This window comes from Mauremys mutica, chromosome 15, assembly GCF_020497125.1.
Source record: "Mauremys mutica isolate MM-2020 ecotype Southern chromosome 15, ASM2049712v1, whole genome shotgun sequence".
Taxonomy (NCBI): Eukaryota; Metazoa; Chordata; order Testudines; family Geoemydidae; genus Mauremys; species Mauremys mutica.
Genome location: NC_059086.1, coordinates 19,765,707 through 19,787,502, shown reverse-complemented (window position 1 = coordinate 19,787,502; position 21,796 = coordinate 19,765,707). Strand labels below are relative to the sequence as shown.

Here is a 21,796-nt window from a genome sequence, read left to right as displayed (position 1 = left end):
CCAATGAAATGAAGAGGCAGCAGGTCTCAAACAAACCACAGGAAGTATTTCTTCACCCAACGCACAGTCAACCTGTGGAACTCTTTGCCGGAAGATGTTGTGAAGGCCAAGAGTATAACAGGGTTCAAAAAAAGGAACTAGATAAGTTCATGGAGGACGGGTCCATCAATGGCCAGGATGGGCAGGGAGGGTGTCCCACGTCTCTGTTTGACAGAAGCTGGGAACAGGCGACAGGGGATGGATCAGTTGATGATTCCCTCTGGGGCACCTGGCACTGGCCACTGTCGGCAGACAGGACACTGGGCTGGATGGACCTTTGGTCTGACCAGGTCTGGCCGCTCTTAACTTCCTGCATCTCCCCATCTGCTGTCATGTCACAGTTCTCACCTGACCTCTCCATGGCCTGGCACCACCCCCATCATTTTGCACATCTCTCAATAGTTCAGGGGATAAAAATGCTCAAACCGCATCATTCTGTGCCACTCTGGCCCTTTCACTCAACACAAATCTCTGTAGGGGGCCTGGAGTCCCTGCCTGGCCCCTCCCAGCACCTCTCCAGCAGCGCAAGAGGGGAAATGCCTGACAGTAAACACTGCTGTGACCCGTGGGGATTATTAAGCAAGAAGTGAAGCGCTGCCGAGCGCCAAGGGGCTGGAAATGCCCGGCTGGCCCGTGCCGCAGAACAGCCCCGGCTGGGGGGGGGCACGCACCAATTTCCAGTCGGGTCGGTGCCGGGAGCGCGCAGGGAGCTCGCCTGGGACCATAGGTGGCAGGTTATATACATTTGAGGTGCCCGGGCTCCAGGAATATTCAGGGCCGGGTGCCCTGCTCCAGCAATATTTGGAGCTGGGTCTCTCCCCCGGCCCTGCCTGGAGCAGGTCCCAGCCCCCGTGGGTCTCTCCCCCCCCCCCCCCCCGCCGCATCTCTGCCTGACAAAAAGCACCGTGTGCCTCTCCCCTGCCTGCTCCTGCTGTCAGAGTAGAGCGGCTCCCGGCAGAACTGCTGTCTGCTGCCCCAGGGTCCTTGTGCCAGCTCACCACTAATGGCAAGGCAGGCTGCCCTTACCCTGCCCTTCCGCCCTCGCCCTGAGCCTCCCCAACGCCCCAAACCCTCATCCCCAGCCAGAGCCCTCATCCCCCCGCACCTCAATCCTCAACCCCAGCCAGAGCCCTCATCCCCCCACACCCTAATCCTCAGCCCCAGCCCTGAGCCCCCCCCTGCAGCATGAATCCCTCATCCTCAGCCCCACAGCCCTCACCCTGCACTCCCTCCTATCCCCAAATTTCCTCCCAGAGCCTGCACCCCTCACCCCTTCCTATGCCCCCAGCCCAGAGCCTGCACCCAAACTCCGTCCCAAAGCCTGCACCCTTCACCCCCTCCTGCACACCCACCCCCCCGCCGCAGCCCAGAGCCTGCACCCAGCACCCAAACTCCATCCCAAAGCCTGCACCCTGCACCCCTCCTGCACCCTAATCCCCAGCCCAGGATCTGCACCCCAGACCTCCCCCCCGCAAACCCCCTCCAAGAGCCTTAGGCAGGTGGGGGCGGAGTTTGGGGGGGCGGAGTTGGGGGGCGGGTTCTGGGCACCACCAAAATTTCTACAAACTTGCCACCCATGCTTGGGACAGGATCAGCTGCAAAGTACCAGGGCCCGGCATCCTTCCCATCGCCTGAGCCCTGGGGAGCGTCTCATGCTGCCCTGGGCTGGGGGCAGCCAGCAGGGGGCAGCGCTGCGCACACACACACACACACACACACACACCAGCAGAGCGCAGTGCTGGACACACACCAGCAGGGGGCACAACATACACACACCAGCAGGGGGAAGTGCTGGACACACACCAGCAGGGTGGAGGACACACACACACACACACACATCAGCAGGGGAAAGGACACAAACACACACACACACCAGCAGGGGGCTGGATGGAGATATGCAAGTGGGCTCCCGGGGGGGGCACCAGCTGTTCTCACCGGACCCCCTAGTGGGGAGCCCCCTCTGCAGGATCCCCCCACCCACATCACTGCCCAGCGCAGGGGCCGGCTCCGGCTGGGGCTGCCCTGGGGGAGGGGCAGGGGAAAGGGATCCCCCCGAAGCCCCACCAGCAGTGACCCGGATTCACACTGGGCCCCATTGTGCAGAGTGGCAGTGGGACCCACATGGGCCCTGTGGGGCGGGGCCGTGGGAACAGGACACTGGGCTGGATGGACCTTTGGTCTGACCCCGGCTGGCCGCTCTGTGTTAGGTGTGGTCAGAACCACAATATGGAAGAGGGACGACCCCAGGGAAACCCCAGCAGGACCCATCCCGCTGGCGACGTGTCTCCTGAGAGGTCCATGGAGCCGAGGACACGGTGGGGAGGTGACGACGGCCACGGCTGTAATTCCTGCCCAGGGGTTTGCAGAATTTCTCTCTGCCAGAGTAATTGGAACTTTGCTTAGCGCTGGGGCCAGCACTGACGGCCGGGGAGAGCGCCCCCTAGTGACCTCTGCCCCCCCGCCCTGCAGCACAGCGCCCCCTAGCAGTGCACTGGGGTATCAGGCCAGCGCTGACTGCCAGGGGAGAGCCCCCCTCTCCTGAGCCCCTCCTCCTGCTCCCTGCACATAGCGCCCCCTAGTGCAGCAGTGGGGTATTGGGGCTTGATGAGTTAGAGCAGAGAGGGGCTGGGAGCCAGGACTACAGGGTTCTAGCCCTGGCTCTGGGAAGGGAGTGAGGGTTAGTGGTTAGAGCAGGGGGGCTGGGAGCCAGGACTCCTGGGTTCTATTTTGGGCTCTGGGAGGGGAGTGGGGTCTAGTGGTTACAGCGAGTGGAAGGCTTGGAACCAGGACTCCTGGGTTCTCTCCCTGGGTCTGGGAAGGGAGTGGTGTCTAGTGGTTAGAGTGGGGGGGGGCTGGGAGCCAGGACCCCTGGGTTCTATCCCTGGCTCTGGGAGGGGAGTGAGGGCTAGTGGTTAGAGCAGGGGGGCTGGGAGCCAGGACTCCTGGGTTCTATCCCTAGCTCTGGAAAGGGAGTGGGGTTTAGTGGTTAGAGCAGTGGGGCTGGGAGCCAGGACTCCTGGGTTCTCTCCCTGGCTCTAGGAAGGGAGTGGGGTCTAGCAGTTAGAGCAGGGGGGCTGGGAGCCAGGACTCCTGGGTTCTATTTTGAAGGCTGGGCACTGCTCCCCCCTTTTCTTCTCAGCAGCTAGTTCCCAGCCTCCCAGGGCACCTTTGGACCCGGGCACTTGCCAATCCTGGCTGGGATCAGGGAGGGGCAGCGTGGGTGGGTGTGACCCAGCAGTCTGGGCACAAGGAGTGCAGGGGGTGGGGGTGACGGGGCTGGACGGGGAGCTCCTGGGGGGAGGGAGGGAGCATGGGTGGGGGCACCTGCCTGAACTGGACAGGAAAGGAGAGGCTGGATGAGGAGCAGGGGGGCCCTGGCTCCCCCAGGGGGGGGGTGCCATGCCCGGCTACCTGGGTTCGTTTCCTACCCCCTACCTTTGTCCCTGTAAAGACTGGTACGGATGGACCAATCTAGGTGCCGAAGGGGTATGTGGGGGGGGGGGGATCTTGGGTTACCCGAGGGTGGGGAATAAACTGGAGGGGATGGTCCTGTCCCCCCCCCCATGAGGGGGACTAGACAGTCGAGGCACCGTGCAATAGGGACCAGGGTGGGTGGCTCACTGGGGGGCCCTACATCTAGGTGAGCTAAGCAGAGAGGTAACGTGACTTGCCCAAAACACTGGCAGGGAATAGAACCCAGGAGTCCTGGCTCCCAGCGCCCCCCGCTTCCAAAACCACTGGCCCCCACTCCCCTTCCAGAGCTGGGGATATAATCCAGGCATCCCGACTCCCAACCCCTGCCCACCCCCGCTCTGACCACCAGCCCCCACTCCCCTTCCAGAGCCGGGGACAGAACCCAGGAGTCCTGGCTCCCAGCCCCTACTTTGCAGTTTTGTGACAGCGCCCAAAGGGTTAACAGCAGCCCAGCCTGAGCCGGGAGGGGGCGGGGCGATGCACCTAGGCTATAAAGAGCCCCAGGGGGCTGCTCACCTGCTTCTCGTAAACTGCGCTCCCGGAGGCTATGGCAGGTGAGGCCGGGCGGGAGCCAGGACGCCTGGGTTCTCTCCCGGCTCGGGGAGGGGAGTGGGGGCTAATGGTCAGAGCAGGGGGGGGCTGGGAGCCTGTAGGACTCCTGGGTTCTCTCCCGGCTGGGGGAGGGGAAGGGGGTCCAATGGTTAGAGTGGGGGGGATGGGAGCCAGGATTCCTGGGTTCTCTCCCGGCTCTGGGAGGGGAGTGCTGTCTAGTGGTTAGAGCAGGGGTGGGTGGGAGCCAGGACACCTGGGTTCCATGCCCAGCTCTGGGAGGGGCGTGGGGCCTAGTGGCTCTGGGGAGGGGGGCTGCCCCCCCGCCAGTTGTCCATTGCTGATGAGAACCTTAGTCCTGACCTGCAGTCCTACCGTGTGCAGGGAATTTCTCTCCCACTTTGGAGCAGGGGCCCATCTACCCTGGTCTCCCGGCTGTGCCAGGCCCACTGCTCTGCTGTTCTGTGGGCGAGTCCCCTGGTGGCCAGTGAAGGGTAAAATCCTCCCTCCTGGTGCCCTTTGAGCCCCCCAGCAGCTGTTTCTCCTTCCAGCTGTTGCTGGGGGGGGGCTGGATCCCGGCTCGCCGCTGACCCTCCAGGGGGCCGTGCTGGGGCTGCTGTTGAGCCACCCGGGGGGCATCCCCCTGCGGGATTTCGGGAGGCTCTTCCACCAGCACCATGGCCGGCGCCTGGATCTGCCCCGGCACAGCTACCGCTCGCTGCGCCACCTGCTGGGTGACATGAAGGAGCTGGTGGTCCTGGACGAGGAGGGCAAGGAACCGTGGGTCCGGTGCCGGCGCCCAGTCTGCAACCTGCTGCCGGAGGCCATGCCCCCCAAGAGACGCTGCCATCATCCCCAGGTCCACAAGGAGGCGCCACCCGAACGGCAGCTGGCAGAGGCTCCTAAATCAGGTACGGTGTTGGCGCGTGGGGGGCTGCCCCCTACGGGGGGAATGGGAATTGCATGTGGTGGCTGTGTCCCCCTATCCCTCCCTTTGTCGGGGTAGCGAGCACTACAGGTGCTGTCTACACTACCAGGTGCAACAGTGATTTTCAGGACAGATCTGTGTCAGGACTCCTGGGTCCTCGCCCTGGCTCAGGGAGCGGAGTGGGGGTCTAATGGTTAGAGCAGGGCTCTGGTCCCAGTTCTGCCATTTACCTCTGGCAAAGTCTCTCCCTCTCCCCCTTGAAAATAGCAGAATAACTCTTGCCTACAGATTGCGAAACTTCACCACAGCTCTGGCTTTGATGCCCTCTGGCTGGGGGGCATAGTCCAGCCCTGAGAATGCAACTGCCCCTGGGGTGGAGCATGTCAGCTTGCTGTAACAAGGGAAACCATATGGTCCTGCCTCTGCTTTGGGGCAGGTGAAATCAATGATGGGGAGCCGGGGGTACCCTGAATGACCAACGGTCATCGTGTAAACAGGGCTGGTACAGAGGAGGCAGCAAAGGGGATGCAGGAAAACCCCTTCACTGGGAATCTCCACCTTAAATGCGGACGCCAGGTCCCAGGGAGTGACTGTGCCTGGGGAAGCGAACCCGGACACCCCCGTCCCAGATTCTTTGCACAAGTCTCTAGTGATGGAGCTGAAAGACCCAGGCTTGTGCTACGGGGCCCAGCCACCCCTAGAGGGAACCCCGGCTCGGTGCAAAATCTGCCCCAGCTTACAACAGCTCCCGTGCAGAGCCAGTGCATTGCAAAACCAGCGTCAACCCATGGGAGCCCGCTGAGGTCACTCAATTAGGGTGAACTGCAAACAAAACGGGGCAGACAAACCCCAGACGCTGGTGGATATTCCAGTACTTCGATTTACCAACCAGCACAGAACAGCTTCTACGGTACCTCACTGGTTCCTCAGAAGTTCAAATAACGCAGTTTCCTTAAAGTGCCCAGCCTCAGGCCTCTATCTAGACACACCTGTTAAACATATGATGATTACTGAAAATCTTATCTCATCATATGAAAGGAAAGGTTCTTTCAACCCCAAAGGATCAGCCACACACCCAGGTTGAATTATAACTTAGATCCTACACAAAATACACGCTACAGCCAAATCTTATTAACTAAGCTTAAATGTATTAAAAAAGAAGAGGGGGGGGTTGGTTAAAAGATCCATATACAGACAGACTTGAATTCAATTCTTGAGGTTCAGGTACACAGCAGAGACGAGTTTGTAGTTGCCAAAAGTCCTTTTAGAAATAGTCCAGGGGTTATAGTCCAATGTCCATGTTCAGGGTGACTCCAGTCAGTGACTGGGGATCTCTCAATTCTTATGGCTTAAGGTTTCCCCCTCTTGAAACCCAAAGCAGATCTGAGATGCAGAAGGATCGTGTCCCAGGGTTCTTGTACATTTCCAGCCACCTTTTGGCCCGAGAAAACAAACATCCTGGCACTTAGCACAGGGTAATTTATCCATTAAACCAGGGGTAGGCAACCTATGGCACGCGTGCCGAAGGCGGCACACGAGCTGATTTTCAGTGGCACTCACATTGCCTGGGTCCTGGCCACAGGTCCGGGGGGCTCTGCATTTTAATTTAATTTTAAATAAAGCTTCTTAAACTTTTAAAAAACCTTATTTACTTTACATACAACAATAGTTTAGCTCTATATTATAGACTTATAGAAAGAGACCTTCTAAAACCATTAAAATGTATTACTGGCACATGAAACCTTAAATCAGAATGAATAAATGAAGATTCGGCACACCACTTCTGAAAGGTTGCCGACCCCTGTCTTAAAGTTCAGATACAGGTTACCACAACCTTCAAAGAGACACAGAGACAATAACACTATTTCACTCAAGTCTCTTCCTAAACGTTAATATTCCTTTTTTGGTCTTTGAATCAAAGCTATAGTGATAGACAAGACGTGTTTGCTGACATCACAAGACCTAAGCACACACCTACACCCTTTTACCTCTGACACTGCTGGCTGCATTTCAAAGCTCTAGTCATTTTCCTAACAAGTCTCGAAAGTTCGGCCATGGGTCAGGTCAGTTTGTGAGTTAATTAACTTTTTCGGGCCCTGTCACCTTTCAGTGAGATATTATATGACACTTATAACGTCACAACGTGGCAGCCCCCGAAGACCACCCGCTGCTCGCCCAGGGGGGTCCGGCTCCGTGCGACCGGCGCCCCCTAGAGGGGCTCGTGCGTCCTACCGGGGATGGCGGCAGGCGGCGTCTCACCGGGCGTCTCTTCTCTCCTCTCCCTCCAGCTCCCAGGCCTTGGAACTCCTGCCACCACCTGGCTGCGCCCCCGGGCCACCCGCCGGCCGGATCTGCCCCGGGCACCAAGCCAGCACCTGGCTGCCCCGAGCTGCCTCGCTGAGCCGCTTCCCCAGCTCCCGCCTTCCCGTGGCCGCCCCCCGGCAGCTGCCCCTGCTGACCTTTGCCAACCAGCCACTGGGCCTGGCCACGTCCTGGGGGGCTGCCCTGAATAGCCCCGCGCCGGCCCCCAGCCGGCTGCCCCGCCCCACCCGCCCGGCCAGCCCCCGGCTGGACCCCCCTGGGGCCGAGCAGGCCGAGCTGGAGCAAAATGTGGTGCGGGTCCTGCGGGGCCACCCCGGGGGCATCTCCCTCTTCCGCTTCCGCCAGGCCTACGGCGCCGCCTATGGCCACCCCTTCCCCCTGGACAGCGCGGCCTCGGTGAAGGAGCAGCTGGCGGCCATGCCGGGGGCGGTCAGGGTGCAGGGCTGGGGGGTGCAGACGATGCTCTTCCCGGTCTGCCCCCAGGAGCTCCCCAGCGAGGAGACTGGTACGTCGGGGGGGATCGAACCTGGGGAGTGGAGAGCGAGGGCCTCTGCACCTGGAGCTAAGAGACTGGGGGGGAGTCAGTCTGTGGGTCAGGCTGGGCCTGAGTGGGATCCAGCTAAGCAGGGCCAGGCTGGGTCACTGCAGGGGGCACTGGCCTGGGGGTGGCAGGAGGTCAGGAGGGGGTGCTGAGCTGTGGGGAGTGAGGCTGGGGGTTAGGAGGAGGCACTGGGCTGCAGGGGGGGCGGGAGCTCAGCAGGGTGGTGCTGGGCTGCGGGGGGGGTGGGTTAGGGGCTCAGCAAGAGGTTGGGGGCTCAGCAGAGGGACTTGGCTGCAGAGGCGGGGGCTCAGCAGGGGGTGCTGGACTGTGGGGGGGCGGGTGCAGGGAGCGAGGCTGGGGATCAGGAGGGGGCGCTGGACTGCGGGGAGCGGGGTGGGGGCTCAGCGGGGGGGCTTGGCTGCAGGGGTGGGGGGGCTCAGGAGGGGGTTTGTGGCTCAGCAGGGTGTGGGGGCTCAGTAGGGGGCTCTCTCTCTCCCTCTCTCAGCTTCCCAGTCCCTGAGTGAATTCCCGTCTCTCGTGTCTGCCTAGGTCTCTCCCCGTCTCTGCCGGAGGCCGTCGTTGCTCTTGCCAGCCCCGATGTGGCGCCAGCCGCCCCAGCTGTGGTCTGTCCGTCTCCTTCCATCTCTGCCAGCTCCCCAGAGGCCCCCCTGGCTCCTGCAGGCCCAGAGCAGCCCCCTGTCCTTTGCAGCCCTCCCCCAGGGCACAGGATGGCACCGGGGTCCCCAGCTGAGCTCCTCATGCCCCCTGCTGCCTCGGCAGCCCCCTGGCCACCAGAGACGGGATGGGAGCATGAATCCCTGGGGCCCATCACTGAGCAGACGGACGTCAGGGAGGGCATCGCAACAGCTACACCAGCTGCTGGCACTGTGCCATCTGAACTGGGGGCCGAGCTCTCCCTGCCATTGGCTCTGGCATCGTCTGTATCCCTGTCCCCTGCAGGTTCCCCCTGCGGTCCCACCCCACCGCTGAGCCTGGACCATGTGGTTGCCACAGATGCCGTCCTCTACGGCCTTAACTCTGCCCCCAGCTCTGCAAGCTGTCCCAGCCCAAAGCCATCCTTTTCCCCAGCTTTGCCAGGACCCATATCTGGTGTCCATCCGCTGATGGCCGTGCTCTCCCCTGAGCCAGCCTGGTCCCCCATCCACGATATCCCTGGCACCGCAGATTCCCCCAGGGAGAGACCACCCTTCAGGCCCCTGCCTCTGGGTGAGCCCAGCTTGGCATCCCCCTACAAACATCGGGAGGACGGGGGGGCACCATGGGCGGCCATCAAGCCAGAGCCCCGTCTGCCCCGAATCTCCCCGCCCCGCCCCCCACCTATGGGGAGTAAGAGGAAGCCACCCAAGCGGAAATCTGACAGCTGTGTCCTTCTGTGAGGTGGGCATTGTGAGTTGATGGTGTCTGTGTGAAATTGGCATGGGGGGGGGCGTGAAATTGACATGGGTGGGGACAGCACAATGGGCTGGGTCAGGCTGGATAGGAGGGGGATTGTAGGACAAGCACCCACATGTGTTAGAAACGCTTCTCTCCTGCTCGGGGAGAGGGAGCCGGATTCTGCCCCGGCTCCCGCATCGCCAGGGAAGGGGAGATGGTGAGGAGAAGGGGGCGCAGGGGTCGATGTGGGGATGGGTGGAGTCTTCACGATGGTCAGCGGGCCAGTTTGAATGTAGGTGCATGGCCCATATCCTTGCACCCCAGTGTGGGGCTGGATTGGCCTCAGTGCCCCCTCGAGGTGGAAGGCAGCTGCCTTCCAAGTGAGGCAGCCAGTTCCCTCCCAGTAGCACTGGTCTGAGTGAGAGGTGGATTCACTAGCGGAGAGTACATAGAAACATTTACTCCTTCCCTTAAAGCTGGGGTCTTTCTGGGATTCAGCCATCTGGGGTGGATCCAGAACCCACCCTCTTTTAGTGTAGGGGCTGGGGCAGATCTAGAACACACCCCAGCATGGTGGGAAATCGGGAACCCTCTCCAACAGTTGGGGCAATCTGTTGAATCTAGAACTCGGTTTGGGAAAGGGGGGTCTAGAACCTGTTCCACTTGGTGAGGAAGGGCTGGGAATCTAGGACCAGTTAGATTCTGGTGTGGGGCTTCTGGAACACACTCCGTTTGGTCAGGACATGTTGGGATCTGGAACCTGTCCCTCTTTGAATCTAGAACCCCCTCCATTATGTGGAGGCCTGAGGAATGTAGCACTGATTCTGATGGAGAATCTAGAACATGTTCCATTTTGTTGTGGGCTGGGGAATCTAGAACCCGCTCCATTCTCTGGGGATCTAGCCCCCACCCCGTTTCGGCAGGGGCATGCACATATCCAGTGTTATGGGGGGCTGGCAGGAGAGGGTCAGTGGCCACTCTGGAGCCATATCATTGCCCTGAGCAAAGGAAAAATGTTTAAATATTTATATTCCCACCCCTTTGGGGGAATCTTGTCTTGTTTTTTATTTAATGAATCTCCAGCTGTTCTCTCAATAAAATTTGCTTCCTGAATGATCTGCTCCTTTCTGCAACATTTTTCTCATCAGGGAGGGGAAAATCCATGATCTGGTAGGGAAATCACCTCTTAAAGGTACTAGAGCAGAGTGACCCTTGGCTTGCAGAACCTAGAACCCAGCAAGGCTATGTCATCACTGCAGGCTCCTTCACATAACCCGTTGGGGCAGCGTGTGCTGCAGGGAGGTGACCAGGTTGGCTCAGTGCTGAGTTCCCTCGAGCAACTTCTCCAACTAAGGGAGACTCCAGCTGCTTCAAAGACAGTTGAGTGCCAAATGGTGTTAGAAGTGGGATCCTCCTCCATCAAGCTTGTTCTCAGCCTGGCTCTAAGTTGATGTCTACACAGCAAATCAGCTGCAAGACTCACAGCCTGGGTTTGTTTTTGTTTGCTGGTGCATCCATTTTTTTCTCTCATCATGGAGGGGGGCAGGGAATGCATGACATGATGGAAGACCCCTTCTCTTTAGATTAGAGGGATTGAGACAAGTGGTTTGCAACCTCCGATCTGCAGACCCCCGGTGGTTCCCAGACTGTGCGTAAGATTTCCCAAGGGGTCCACTTCTCTATTTGACATCTTCTTGGGGGTCTGCAAATAAAAAAAGGTCAAACCCCCCTGCCCTGGAACCCAGCAGGGCAGAGTCACTTGGCCTAAACTAAAATTTTCTGCTTATTTTTCTGCTCTACCAGGGAACTAATCTGGGTCGTTGTCCCAGATCTAATCAGAAATTAGTGTGAGGTGCAGCGGGGGAAGGTTTCGTATCAGATCTGTTTGTTGGGATGGTCCAGTCCATGGGATGTTCAGATTTTTGGACCTATCAAGGACTCTGTCCGGCCACTCTTTAACACCCAGGAGCCTGGGCAGTCTGTTGTGCATATGGCCTGAATGCTGTTCTCCATCTTTAATGCACAGGGGAAAAACCCAACCACATTGGCACTACGGGATCATCCGAGCTGGTACAGGCAGCATCGTAGCTGGGCTGGGTGCAGCTGTGGCAGCGGGAGTTTATGGAGGGGGTGGTATGATGGGATAGCCTGATTTTGGCAATTAATTTGGCAATTGATCTTTGATTATCTGCAGGTAAGTATGCCCAGTGGTCTGTGATGGGATGTTAGATGGGTTGGGATCTGAGTTATTACAGAGAATTCTTTCCTGGGTGCTGGCTGGTGAGTCTTCTCCACATGCTCAGGGTTTAGCTGATTGCCATATTTGGGTCGGGAAGGAATTTTCCTCCAGGGCAGATTGGCAGAGGCCCTGGAGGTTTTTCGCCTTCCTCTGCAGCATGGGGCACGGGTCACTTGCTGGAGGATTCTCTGCAGCTTGAGGTCTTCAAACCACCATTTGAGGACTTCAATAGCTCAGACACAGGTTAGGGGTTTGTTACAGGAGTGAGTGGGTGAGATTCTGTGGCCTGCGTCGTGCAGGAGGTCAGACTAGATGATCATAATGGTCCCTTCTCACCTTAAAGTCTATGAGTTGGAGAGGGGGGGAAAATACGCCCGGTAGGAAGGCGTAACCGTCTGTCCCGGCTTTCAGTGGCTGCCGGACTTCTGGTGGTCCCTGGCTCCTTTGGAACGGGCTGGCTGAACGTGAACTGAGCAGGGTGGGAGTGGAATCGAGGGAAAATAAAAATCTGCCAGCTGGTGAGCGTCTCCGGCTGCTCGGCTTCACAAAGGGAAGGCGAGCGGGTGACTTGAGCCAGGGCTGTAAGTGCCTATGCGGGGCCCGGCCGTTTCACAAGATTTAGCAGACAAAGGTCCAACAAGGTGGAGGCTGAAGCCAGACAAATCTTCCATGAATGGCTCAAATTCTTTTTCTTGAACCCAGTTATCCTATTGGCCTTCACAGCATCCTCTGGCAGTGAGTTCCACTGGTTAACTAGGAGCAAGGGGGGGAGTGCCCTAAAAGAGGGAGGGGCCTCCGGTGCCAGATCTGTAACCCCACCCCCACACCACCCCTTCTCCCCAAGGCCCCACCCCTTCCCCGAGGCTCTGCCCCTGTGCCACCTCTTCCCCCCAAGCCTCCACCCCCCATTCGTTCCTCTCTGCCCCCTCCCCCTGTTGCTCACCCTTAAAAAATGGGAGGCCCGTGGGCCCCTGTTCTGGCACCCTGAGGTTGACTGGGAGGTGGATGAAAAGTCCCTTCCTTAGGTTCCTTGTAAACCTGCTGCCTGTTCATTTCATCGGCTGGCCCCCGGGTGCTGTGCGATGTGAGGGGTAAATACTTCCCTGGTTCCTTTCTCCACCCCCGTCACGATCATTTTTAACAGGGAGGGGCATGAACTGGTGGATCAGTTTAGGGTGGATTCTCTGTGGCTGGCCATTTTCACATCAAGACGGGCTGGCCTGGCGAAAAGATCGGCTCTGCTTCAACCAGGAATGAATTCGGGGCGGCTGCGAGGCTGGGCAGGGAACCTCGCCGCCGCCGCCTGCTGCAAATCTGGGCTGGGCTGGGTCAGGTCCAGGGAACCGCCACGACCGCCAGGAATTTAGGATTTTCTCCTCAGTCAGGTCCATCTTGGGGGACAGGGAGCCTAGATCCCGGCCCTGGGCCTCCCTCCGTTTCCCCAGCCAGCTCCAAACTGAAACCCCCTCCAGCCATGGCCTCCCTGGGCTCCTCCTCCAGCCTTTGTCCAGTTTCACTTGGCCCCAGCCCCCTCCTGGCTCAGGTTACATGCTCAGGTATCGTCCCCCAAGTGAAGTCACCCCCTGATATCCCATCCCCCATGCAGACAGTCCCAGTAAAACTCCCACCCAACGTTCCCAGCTCAGTCCGTCCCACTCCCGGCTCCGTCGCCGCAGGGCACCGCACTGCCGCCGGCTGGAAATCTGAGTTGTGCTGGGTCAGCTCCGGGGAAACACCACAACCACCAGGAATTTAGGATTTTCTCCTTTTTGTTTGAAACAGGATGATGCCCCCTCCCCAAATAAATAAATGAAATCAGCATTTCTGACTTTGGACCAGCTCGTTCCTTGTGTCGGGTAGTTCCACAAGCGGGTGGGGGTGGGTGGGTGTGTGTGAGAGAGAGAGGGAGAGAGAGAGACTTTTCTGTGCCCACTTTTCAATTTGATGCCTTCTCCTGTCTGTGTGTTCCAGTCTAGGCATCCGATGAAGTGGGCTGTAGCCCACGAAAGCTCATGCTGAAATAAATGTGTTAGTTTCTAAGGTGCCACAAGTCCTCCTGTTCTTTCCTATTGTGTTGTCCTTGTCACTGTGGCTCAAAGAGGAGCTGCTGCTGTGCCGTGGGAGGTAGTATGGCCTAGTGGTTAGAGCGCTCTGCGTGTGTGTGTGTGTGTGTGTGTGTGTGTGTGTGTGTGTGTTCCTGGTTTGGGCCTGCTGGGGGATTCTGGGCAAGTTGCTTCCCCAGTCCCTCTCCTTTGCCTCAGTTTCCCCATCTGGAAAAATGTGGGCTGGGAGATTCGCTATGGAAAAGTGCAGGATCAAAGCTTTGGGGTCCCATTCAGCAGCTCATGAATAATCCTCCCCCCCAAAAAAAAACTTGGTTCACACCGAGTCAAGGGTGCCTTGCGGATACGGTTCCCTAAACTGCACCCCTGGGGCACAGAGAGTTAAAATCCAGGCCACCCCCTCCACTTGCTCTGCTCCCTTCCAGAGTGCCCCAAACAGGCCCAGGACCCACATGGCCTCAGCTGGGGGCATAGCTCTGCCCCCTCCCCCAGCAGACTTGGCCTGTTCTGTGACCCCGCCCCGCTCTGCCTGCTGCCCCCCCCCCCCGCCACTTTCCAAGTTGTGCCGGCCCGTCTCTGAGCCCAGATTGTACGACTGGCCTGGATCCCCCTGGGACAAGGCGTCCTTTAAGGCCTTAACTCTGCCCGCACTTCCCAGGTCCTTTACCCTGGCACTGCAGCCTGCTGGGACATCCCCCAGCTCCCTATGCCTGTCATCTCCCCTCTGGGAGCACAGGGCCCCCAGGGCCCCCTGACACCCCCATATGTCCTCTCAGTCCCCCCCCAGATCCCCCTCAAAGGACCCCTGCCGAGGAGACTGACACTGTTCTCTTTGCCCCCCACCCAATGCCCTCTCTCAGGGGAGCCGGTCACACACGCCCTGACCTCCAAATACCTGATAACCCCTAAAGTGTCCCCACTGAGGGCCCCCTCCCCCCCACAGGAGGCCTGTAAACCTCCCCTCAGTGACCCCCACAAAATGCCCCCTCACATCTTAACTGACCCCAAGTGTCTCCCTCCCCCTCCCCTCTCCCAAGGCCTAGAAAATGGGGCGGGCCTGGAACTCCCAGAAGGCACAAGGGATTGGCTCTGAGCACCAGCCAATGGCAAGGCCTGCTCCTCAGGTCCCGCCTTCAGTGACCAGAGGGTGTCTCCTGATTGGCTCCCTTGGGTCCCGCCCCATAAGGGATTAAGGTATAAAGGGGACCCCTAGGCAGCGGGCTTCTGGTTTTAGTATCTGTTGTGGTAGCTTGTTTGTTTGGGTCTGTCCAAAGGAAGCCAGGACTCCTGGGTTCTTTCCTGGCTCTGGGAGGGGAGGGGGGTCTAGTGGGTTAGAGCAGGGGAGGGGCTGGGAGCCAGGACTCCTGGGTTCTTTCTTGGCTCTGGGAGGGGAGGGGCTGGGAGCCAGGACTCCTGGGTTCTTTCTTCCCTCTGGGAGGGGAGCGGGGTCTAGTGGGTTAGAGCAGGGGAGGGGCTGGGAGCCAGGACTCCTGGGTTCTTTCTTGGCTCGGGGAGGGGAGGGGGGTCTAGTGGGTTAGAGCAGGGGAGGGGCTGGGAGCCAGGACTCCTGGGTTCTTTCTTGGCTCTGGGAGGGGAGGGGCTGGGAGCCAGGACTCCTGGGTTCTTTCTTCCCTCTGGGAGGGGAGCGGGGTCTAGTGGGTTAGAGCAGGGGAGGGGCTGGGAGCCAGGACTCCTGGGTTCTTTCCTGGCTCTGGGAGGGGAGCGGGGTCTAGTGGGTTAGAGCAGGGGAGGGGCTGGGAGCCAGGACTCCTGGGTTCTGTCTCTGGCTCACTAGCTCTCCCCTCACAGGTGGGCTGCACCCAGGGCTGCCTGAGGTCCCAGCTGGGCACCATGGAGCCCTGGCTTGAGGTGGTGGTGGTGGCTGCCGGTTCCCCGGGGCTGGGCTCGGACAGGGAGGGGTGCTCCCCGGCTAGGAAGAGACCTCGCCGCTCCCCACCTCGGACAGAGACCCCCATGGAGTGGGAGCCCCCGCAGCCAGCTGGTATGGTGGGCGGGCACCCCTTTGCCCTGGTTGGGGGGGAGGATAGTGTGGGAGAAGGGTCTGTATGGGTGGGGGGTGATGGGGCGTGGGGGAGGGGGTGTGGAGGGTTTAGGGTAACATTGGGGGGTTGTGATGGAGAGGGCTGGGGGCGAAGAGGCAGAGTTGGAGGGTTTTTGTAGGCCTGGGGGGAGCATTAATTGGGGGAGCTATGGGGCCTGGTGCATCTGTGGCTTTGATGTCTGTTTCTGTCCCAGGTGTGACAGACCCTCTGCCCGTCCGTCTGTCTGTCCTGGGGTGGCTGTGCTGCCCCCCCCCCCAGGGCCTGTACTCTGTCTTCCCCGGGGGGTTGGGGTCCTTGGGAGATGCATGGGCAGGATCCCAGCCCTCTATCCCCTGCCCCCGGGCTCTTCCCATCTCCCCCAGTTGGTTTTGTGCCCCAACGGGGGTTTTATTCTCTCCCCACTTCAGGTCGGGATCCCCCCTCATGGGGTACCCCCAGCTGGCCATGCTCCATTTCCCCTGGCCACTGGGCCACCGACCACTGGGACCCAGCTCACGAGTGGCCCAAGGAACCAGCTGGGCCAAGAAGTGAGTAGGTGGGGGGAGAGGCAGGACTCCTGGGTTCTCTCTCCAGCTCTGGGAGGGGAGTGGGGTCTAGTGGTGAGAGCGGCGGGGGGGGGGGGGGCCCGGACTCCTGGGTTCTATTCCTAGTGCTGGGAGGGGAGTGACTTTGGTTTTCGTTCTGAGGAGCGCTGAGATTTGGCAGGCTTGGTGGACCAGCTCAGGTGCTGGGTGGGTTCACACCAGATATATCTCAGCCTTGATCTCTCCCTGGGGTCAAGTGTCTCTGATCCACTCCATGGCCCTGTTGCTGTTTTATCTCTGCTCCGTGTCAGTGAGTTTTATTTTGCTGTCGATTCTCTCCCCCCCCCCCCCATTGTAGAGTTGGCAGATGAATCCGCACCAGCCTCAGGGGTCCCCCCCAGGCCAGCCCCACACAGCAGCCAGTCACAGCCAGCCGCACGCTCGGATCCCGGGTCCTCTGCCCCCTGCCCTGGAACAGGCGACCTGGCCCGCCAGCAGCGAAAGAAGCCTGCTGTGTCGAAGAGCTGGAAATCCATGGGAAACAGAGGTGGTTCAAGCGGAGAGATGGGAGCCAGGACTCCTGGGTTCTATTCCTGGTGCTGGGAGGGGAGAGGGGTCTACTGGTTAGAGCAGGGGGCGCTGGGAGCCAGGACTCCTGGGTTCTATCCCCAGCTCTGGGAGGGGAGTGGGGTAGAGTGGGTGGCTGGCGGCCAGGACTCCTGGGTTCTATCCCTGTCTCTGGGAGGGGAGTGATGTCTAGTGGTTAGAGCAGGACTCTAGGTTCTAGGGTTTGAGCTGGATGCAATCTCCAGGGGTGACTCCTAACCCCAAGCTCTGTGCTCTCTCTGCCTGTCCATCCCAGGCCTTGCAGCCATCGTCCCCCTGGTGCAGGGCATCCTGTCGGCCTTCGCTTCGGGCCTGAGGCTGGCAAAGCTGCTGGAGCTCATGAGGAACCAGCATGGGGTCGACGTGGAGACGCTGTGCCAGGCTGCGAGCGCCGCGGACGTCCTGGGGCTGCTGGCCCAGGTGCCTGGGCTGCGGGTGTGCACCCCTGAGAGAGGCCCCCAGTGCCTTATCCAGCTTGAGAGAGGTAGGGGTGTGAATTTCTCCCTCTGGGCAGATCTGCAGCCTGCCCTGCCTCCCCAAAACATGCCAGAGATCCCCATATTACCACCCCTCTTGCCAGGACGTGTTCCCCTGGCCAGGAACTGCCTGCCTTGTAGCCGGTGCTGCGTTCTCGTGGCCCAGCAGAGGGCGCTCTGCCTCTGTGCATGGGCAGGTGCGTCTCTTGTACAGCATGCGCACAGCTGCCTGCCTGAGTCTGCCCACAGCCTGAGCTCGCTGTTGTGTGACGGGGGAGCTGCTCCGAGTTTAACCAACGCTGAGCTGTGTACACTCGGTGGCTCCTCCTCCCTCTTGGAGCGATGGGCTCAGGCTCCCGGCAAACTCAGGCAGGCGTCGGCTGCGCCTGTTTCCTGGTTTTGAGCAGTTCGTCACAGCCCAAACAGCGAGACGCTTCATTTCTCATTTCGAGGAGTCCTGAGATTCTGCACACTGAGTCGGCGTTTGCCAGGCAGGCAGGGGCAGTGGGTGGGTGCACACCGGCGGTATCTCAGCCTTGATCTCCTCCCCCGGGGGTCTCGGACTGACCCACCCTGCGGCCCTATGGCTGCTTTATCTCTGGTCAGTGTCAGGGATTTTTTTTTAGCTGTAGGTTGTTACTTTTCTCCCCTTTCTAGCGTCGGCAGATGAATCCGCACCAGCACCAGGGGGCCCCCTCAGTCCAGCCCCATGCAGCAGCCAGTCACAGCCAGCCCCGCTCGGGTCCTCTGCCTCCTTCTGCCCTGAAAGGGGGGACCTGGCGCACCAGCGGCCGAAGAAGCCCGCTCGGTCGAAGAGATGGAAATCCATGGGAGACAGAGGTGGTTAAAGTGCAGAGTTGGGAGCCAGGACTCCTGGGTACAATCCCTGGCAACAGGAGGGGAGTGGGGTCCAGTGGTTAGAGCGGGGGGGCTGGGAGCCAGGACTCTTGGGTTCTCTCCCTGACTCTGGGAGGGGAGTGGGGTCTAGTGGTTAGAGTGGGGGGGCTGGGAGCCAGGACTCTTGGGTTCTCTCCCTGACTCTGGGAGGGGAGTGGGGTCCAGTGGTTAGAGCGGGGGGGGGGGGCTGGGAGCCAGGACTCTTGGGTTCTCTCCCTGACTCTGGGAGGGGAGTGGGGTCTAGTGGTTAGAACAGGACTCCTAGGTTCTAGGGGTTGAGCTGGCTCTAATCTCCAGGGTCCCATGTGCCTCTCTGCTTCTGATCCCTCATTGTCTCTCCACAGGTGTGGCTGTCACCCTCGCCCCCTTTCTGCGGCATGTCCTGCACCCTTTCCCCCTGGGCCTGGGGCTGCCCAAGCTGCTGGAGGCCGTGCGGCAGGACCACGACCTGGACCTGGTGGCGCTGAGCCGGGAAGCAGGGTACAAAGACGTGCTGCGGCTGCTGGGGCAGGTGCCCGGGATCTGGCTACACAAGTCGTCGAGAGGCAGCGCATACACCGTGCGCCTCCACGCAGGTGGGTGGGTGGGGGAGATGTTTACCCCTCTCCCTTCTACACTGAGTCTGTGGCCCTCTGGATCCACCCACCCGCTGTCGGCCCCCCCCCGGCTCAGGCTCTCAGCAAACTCAGGCAGGCGTCAGCTGCGCCTGTTTCATGTTTTTGAGCAGTTTGTTGCGGCCTGAATGGTGAGACGCTTCATTTTTTTTGTTTCGAGGAGTGCTGAGATGCTGCACGCCGAGGAGGACGTCTGGCGGGCTGGTGGGGGCAGTGGGTGGGGGTGCGTTGGCTGTATCTCGCCTTGATCTTTCCTCGGGGGTGTCTGACCCACCCCGCGGCCCCGTTGCTGCTTTATCTCTGGTCAGTGTTAGTGATTTCTTTTTTGGCTGTAAAGTCTGTTACTTTTCTCCCCTTTCTAGCGTTGGCAGATGAATCCGCACTAGCCCCCGGGGGCACCCCCAGTCCAGCCCCATGCAACAGCCAGTCACAGCCAGCCCCGCACTCGGATCCTGGGTCCTCTGCCTCCTGCCACCCCGGAAGGGGGGATCTGGTGCGCCAGCGGCCGAAGAAGCCTGCTCGGTCGAAGAGACGGAAATCCATGGGAGACAGAGGTGGTTAAAGCGCAGAGTTGGGAGCCAGGACTCCAGGGTTCTAGCCCTGGCTCTGGGAGGGGAGTGACGTCTAGTGGTGAGAGCAGAGGGGGCTGGGAACCAGGACTCCTGGGTTCTCTCCCCAGCTCTGGGAGGGAAGTGAGGTCTAGTGGTTAGAGCAGGGGGCTGGGGGCCAGGACTCCTGGGTTCTAGCCCTGGCACCGGGAGGGGAGTGGGGTCTAGTGGTGAGAGCGGGGGGCTGGGGGCCAGGACTCCTGGGTTCTAGCCCTGGCACTGGGAGGGGAGTGGGGTCTAGCGCTGAGAGCAGGACTCCTAGGTTTAGGGTTTGAGCTGGCTCCCATCTCCAGGGTCCCATGTGCCTCTCCGCTTCTGATCTCATGGTGTTTGTCCCCAGGTGTGGCTGCCACCCTCGCCCCCTTTCTGTGGAATATCCTGCGCCCCTTCCCCCTGGGCCTGGGGCTGCCCAAGCTGCTGGAGGCCGTGCGGCGGGACCAGGACCTGGACCTGGTGGCGCTGAGCCGGGAAGCAGGGTACAAAGACGTGCTGAGGCTGCTGGGGCAGGTGCCCGGGATCTGGCTACACAAGTCGTCGAGAGGCAGCGCGTACACCGTGCGCCTCCACGCAGGTGGGCTGGTGGGGGAGATGTTTGCTCCTCTCCCTTCTACACCGAGTCTGTGACCCTCTGGATCCACCCACCTGCTGTCGGCCCCCCCCCGGCTCAGGCTCCCAGCAAACTCAGGCAGGCGTCGGCTGCAGCTGTCTCGTGTTTCCCAGGAGTTGGTGGCGGCGTGTGTTACGCAGGAGGTCAGACCGGATGATCACCATGATCCCATCGGCCCTGGGACCCTCGTTCCTCCTTCCCTGGAGGTGGGGCGTGAAGCTGGCTGGGTTTTCATCAAAGGGGATTTTGATCCCCCTGCTCCCCGAAAACAAAAACATTTAGGAAAACGCACGTGTCTGACTCGGCTGAAATTCCTTCCAGGAGGAAGGAAAAACTTGGTGCTTTGAGAACAGAACCTTGATTTTTCTTTCCCCCACCCCCCCATAAAAAAAATTCATTGTTTTCTATCCGCTTTTTCTGACGAGAGGTCAACCAAGGAACTCAGCGGCTGCCGGTTTTGCTCCAAACATTTTTGACCTGAAAGGAAACTCTCAAAAGACGAGGGGCTGGTCCCTCAAAACACGTGGTTATGATAAAAATCCAGACGCAGGAGGGTCAAGTTTTTACCCCCTCTCTTTTCGAAAAAGAAAAAACCCTTTTGTGTAATTAAAATAATGTGAAAAATGTTTCAGACCAGGTGCAACTTCAAACTCCTGCCATTTCCTGTAATATGGAAAACCTCCTCCTCTGGCTCGAGTTGTGTGTTCAAGGGGGTGGGGTGGGGGTGGCCAGGGCTTATGAAAGTGGAGACAGTTGTACCAGGGCTTTGGGCTTCCTACAACTTGCCTGTACTTGACATGAAAGGGGGGGGGGCTCAGCAAACATGGCCCCACACTTCTCTCAAGGAGCCCTAAGCCTGCCCCCACCTGCCGTGAAACAGGGGCGCACGTGCTGCCAGCAGCAGTAGTAGGTTGTTACCCTGTGGAAAGTAGACATTAGCGCTGGTGCTTCTAAGGTGGCAAGAGCCCAGAAGTGCTTAATGGAGGGGGTGGGAGGATGTTGTTGAAGGGGCCTGTGGTCCCATTTTTGGGGTCCCCCTGAGCCCACCTCCCCATTTTTCTTCTCTGCAGCCCTGTAGACCCCTAAGTCCTGCAGACCTTCCTGCGGGGGGAGTGCTGCCCCCAAGCTGGGAGTGCGGGAGGGAGCCGAGAGGCCGGGCGGAGCGAGTCTGACCCAGAGGTGAGGGTCCCTGAGCTCCCACCCTGTCTCTGTCCTAGGTGGGCCTGGCCACTTGGTGTGGGGGAGGGGCCTAGGGGATACCACTGCAGGGGCATCTCCTCCCACCTACCACTGGCAGCCCTGCAGTTTGTCTGATAGGGAATGTGAGAGGCTCTTTCCCTTCTGCCCCATAGAGGCCCAGAGCAGTGGGGCTGGGAGTGAAGGCCCCGCCCCATAACAAGTTCCCCAGCAGGGAGCAGTTGGCTCAAGCTCCCTCAGACCCCAGCAAGGGCCAGTCACGTTTCTCTTCTCCCCACCCCCCTTTCTCCCAAGACCCAGAGGTGCCTGGTTAATTGATGGTGGAGACGCAACAAGGGTCTCATGACTCCAGGAGCTGGGGCTTTAGCCCCTGATGGGGCCCCTGCTCCAGGGTCCCAAGCCAGCAGGGGGAGGGTAAACGCCGCAAGGAAACAAAACTCCCCCTTTCAACTGGAAGAGACAATTTGTTCTGGTGTTTTGTACATAATTATCATCCCTCATCAGCGTGCAACCTGGCAACAGAACCCAGGTTCCCAGACCCCCCGTTCCCTGAGCAGGGGGATAGAACCCAGGAGTCCTGGCTCCCAGCCCATCCTGCTCTAACCCCTAGACCCCATTAAAACCCCGTTCTCGTCCCAGTTGCTTGGGCTCCGG

General features: G+C 59.8%; 2 protein-coding genes across 2 annotated transcripts; both read left to right on the top strand.

Annotated features, from left to right (window-relative positions):
• Positions 1 to 4,048: 4,048 nt before the first annotated feature.
• LOC123350565 (nascent polypeptide-associated complex subunit alpha, muscle-specific form-like) lies at positions 4,049 to 9,446 on the top strand. The gene is made up of 5 exons (XM_044989198.1): positions 4,049 to 4,067; positions 4,614 to 4,973; positions 7,279 to 7,361; positions 7,436 to 7,817; positions 8,403 to 9,446. The coding sequence occupies exons 1-5, from the start codon at positions 4,061 to 4,063 to the stop codon at positions 9,248 to 9,250; spliced, it is 1,680 nt and encodes a 559-aa protein (XP_044845133.1). The 5' UTR covers positions 4,049 to 4,060; the 3' UTR covers positions 9,251 to 9,446.
• A 5,918-nt stretch (positions 9,447 to 15,364) lies between these two features.
• On the top strand, positions 15,365 to 20,625 carry LOC123350564. The gene is made up of 8 exons (XM_044989196.1): positions 15,365 to 15,552; positions 16,021 to 16,140; positions 16,496 to 16,684; positions 17,000 to 17,227; positions 17,877 to 18,059; positions 18,461 to 18,691; positions 19,093 to 19,284; positions 19,679 to 20,625. Exons 1-8 carry the CDS (start codon positions 15,402 to 15,404, stop codon positions 19,960 to 19,962), a joined length of 1,578 nt encoding a protein of 525 aa, XP_044845131.1. The 5' UTR covers positions 15,365 to 15,401; the 3' UTR covers positions 19,963 to 20,625.
• The last annotated feature ends 1,171 nt before the right edge of the window (positions 20,626 to 21,796 follow it).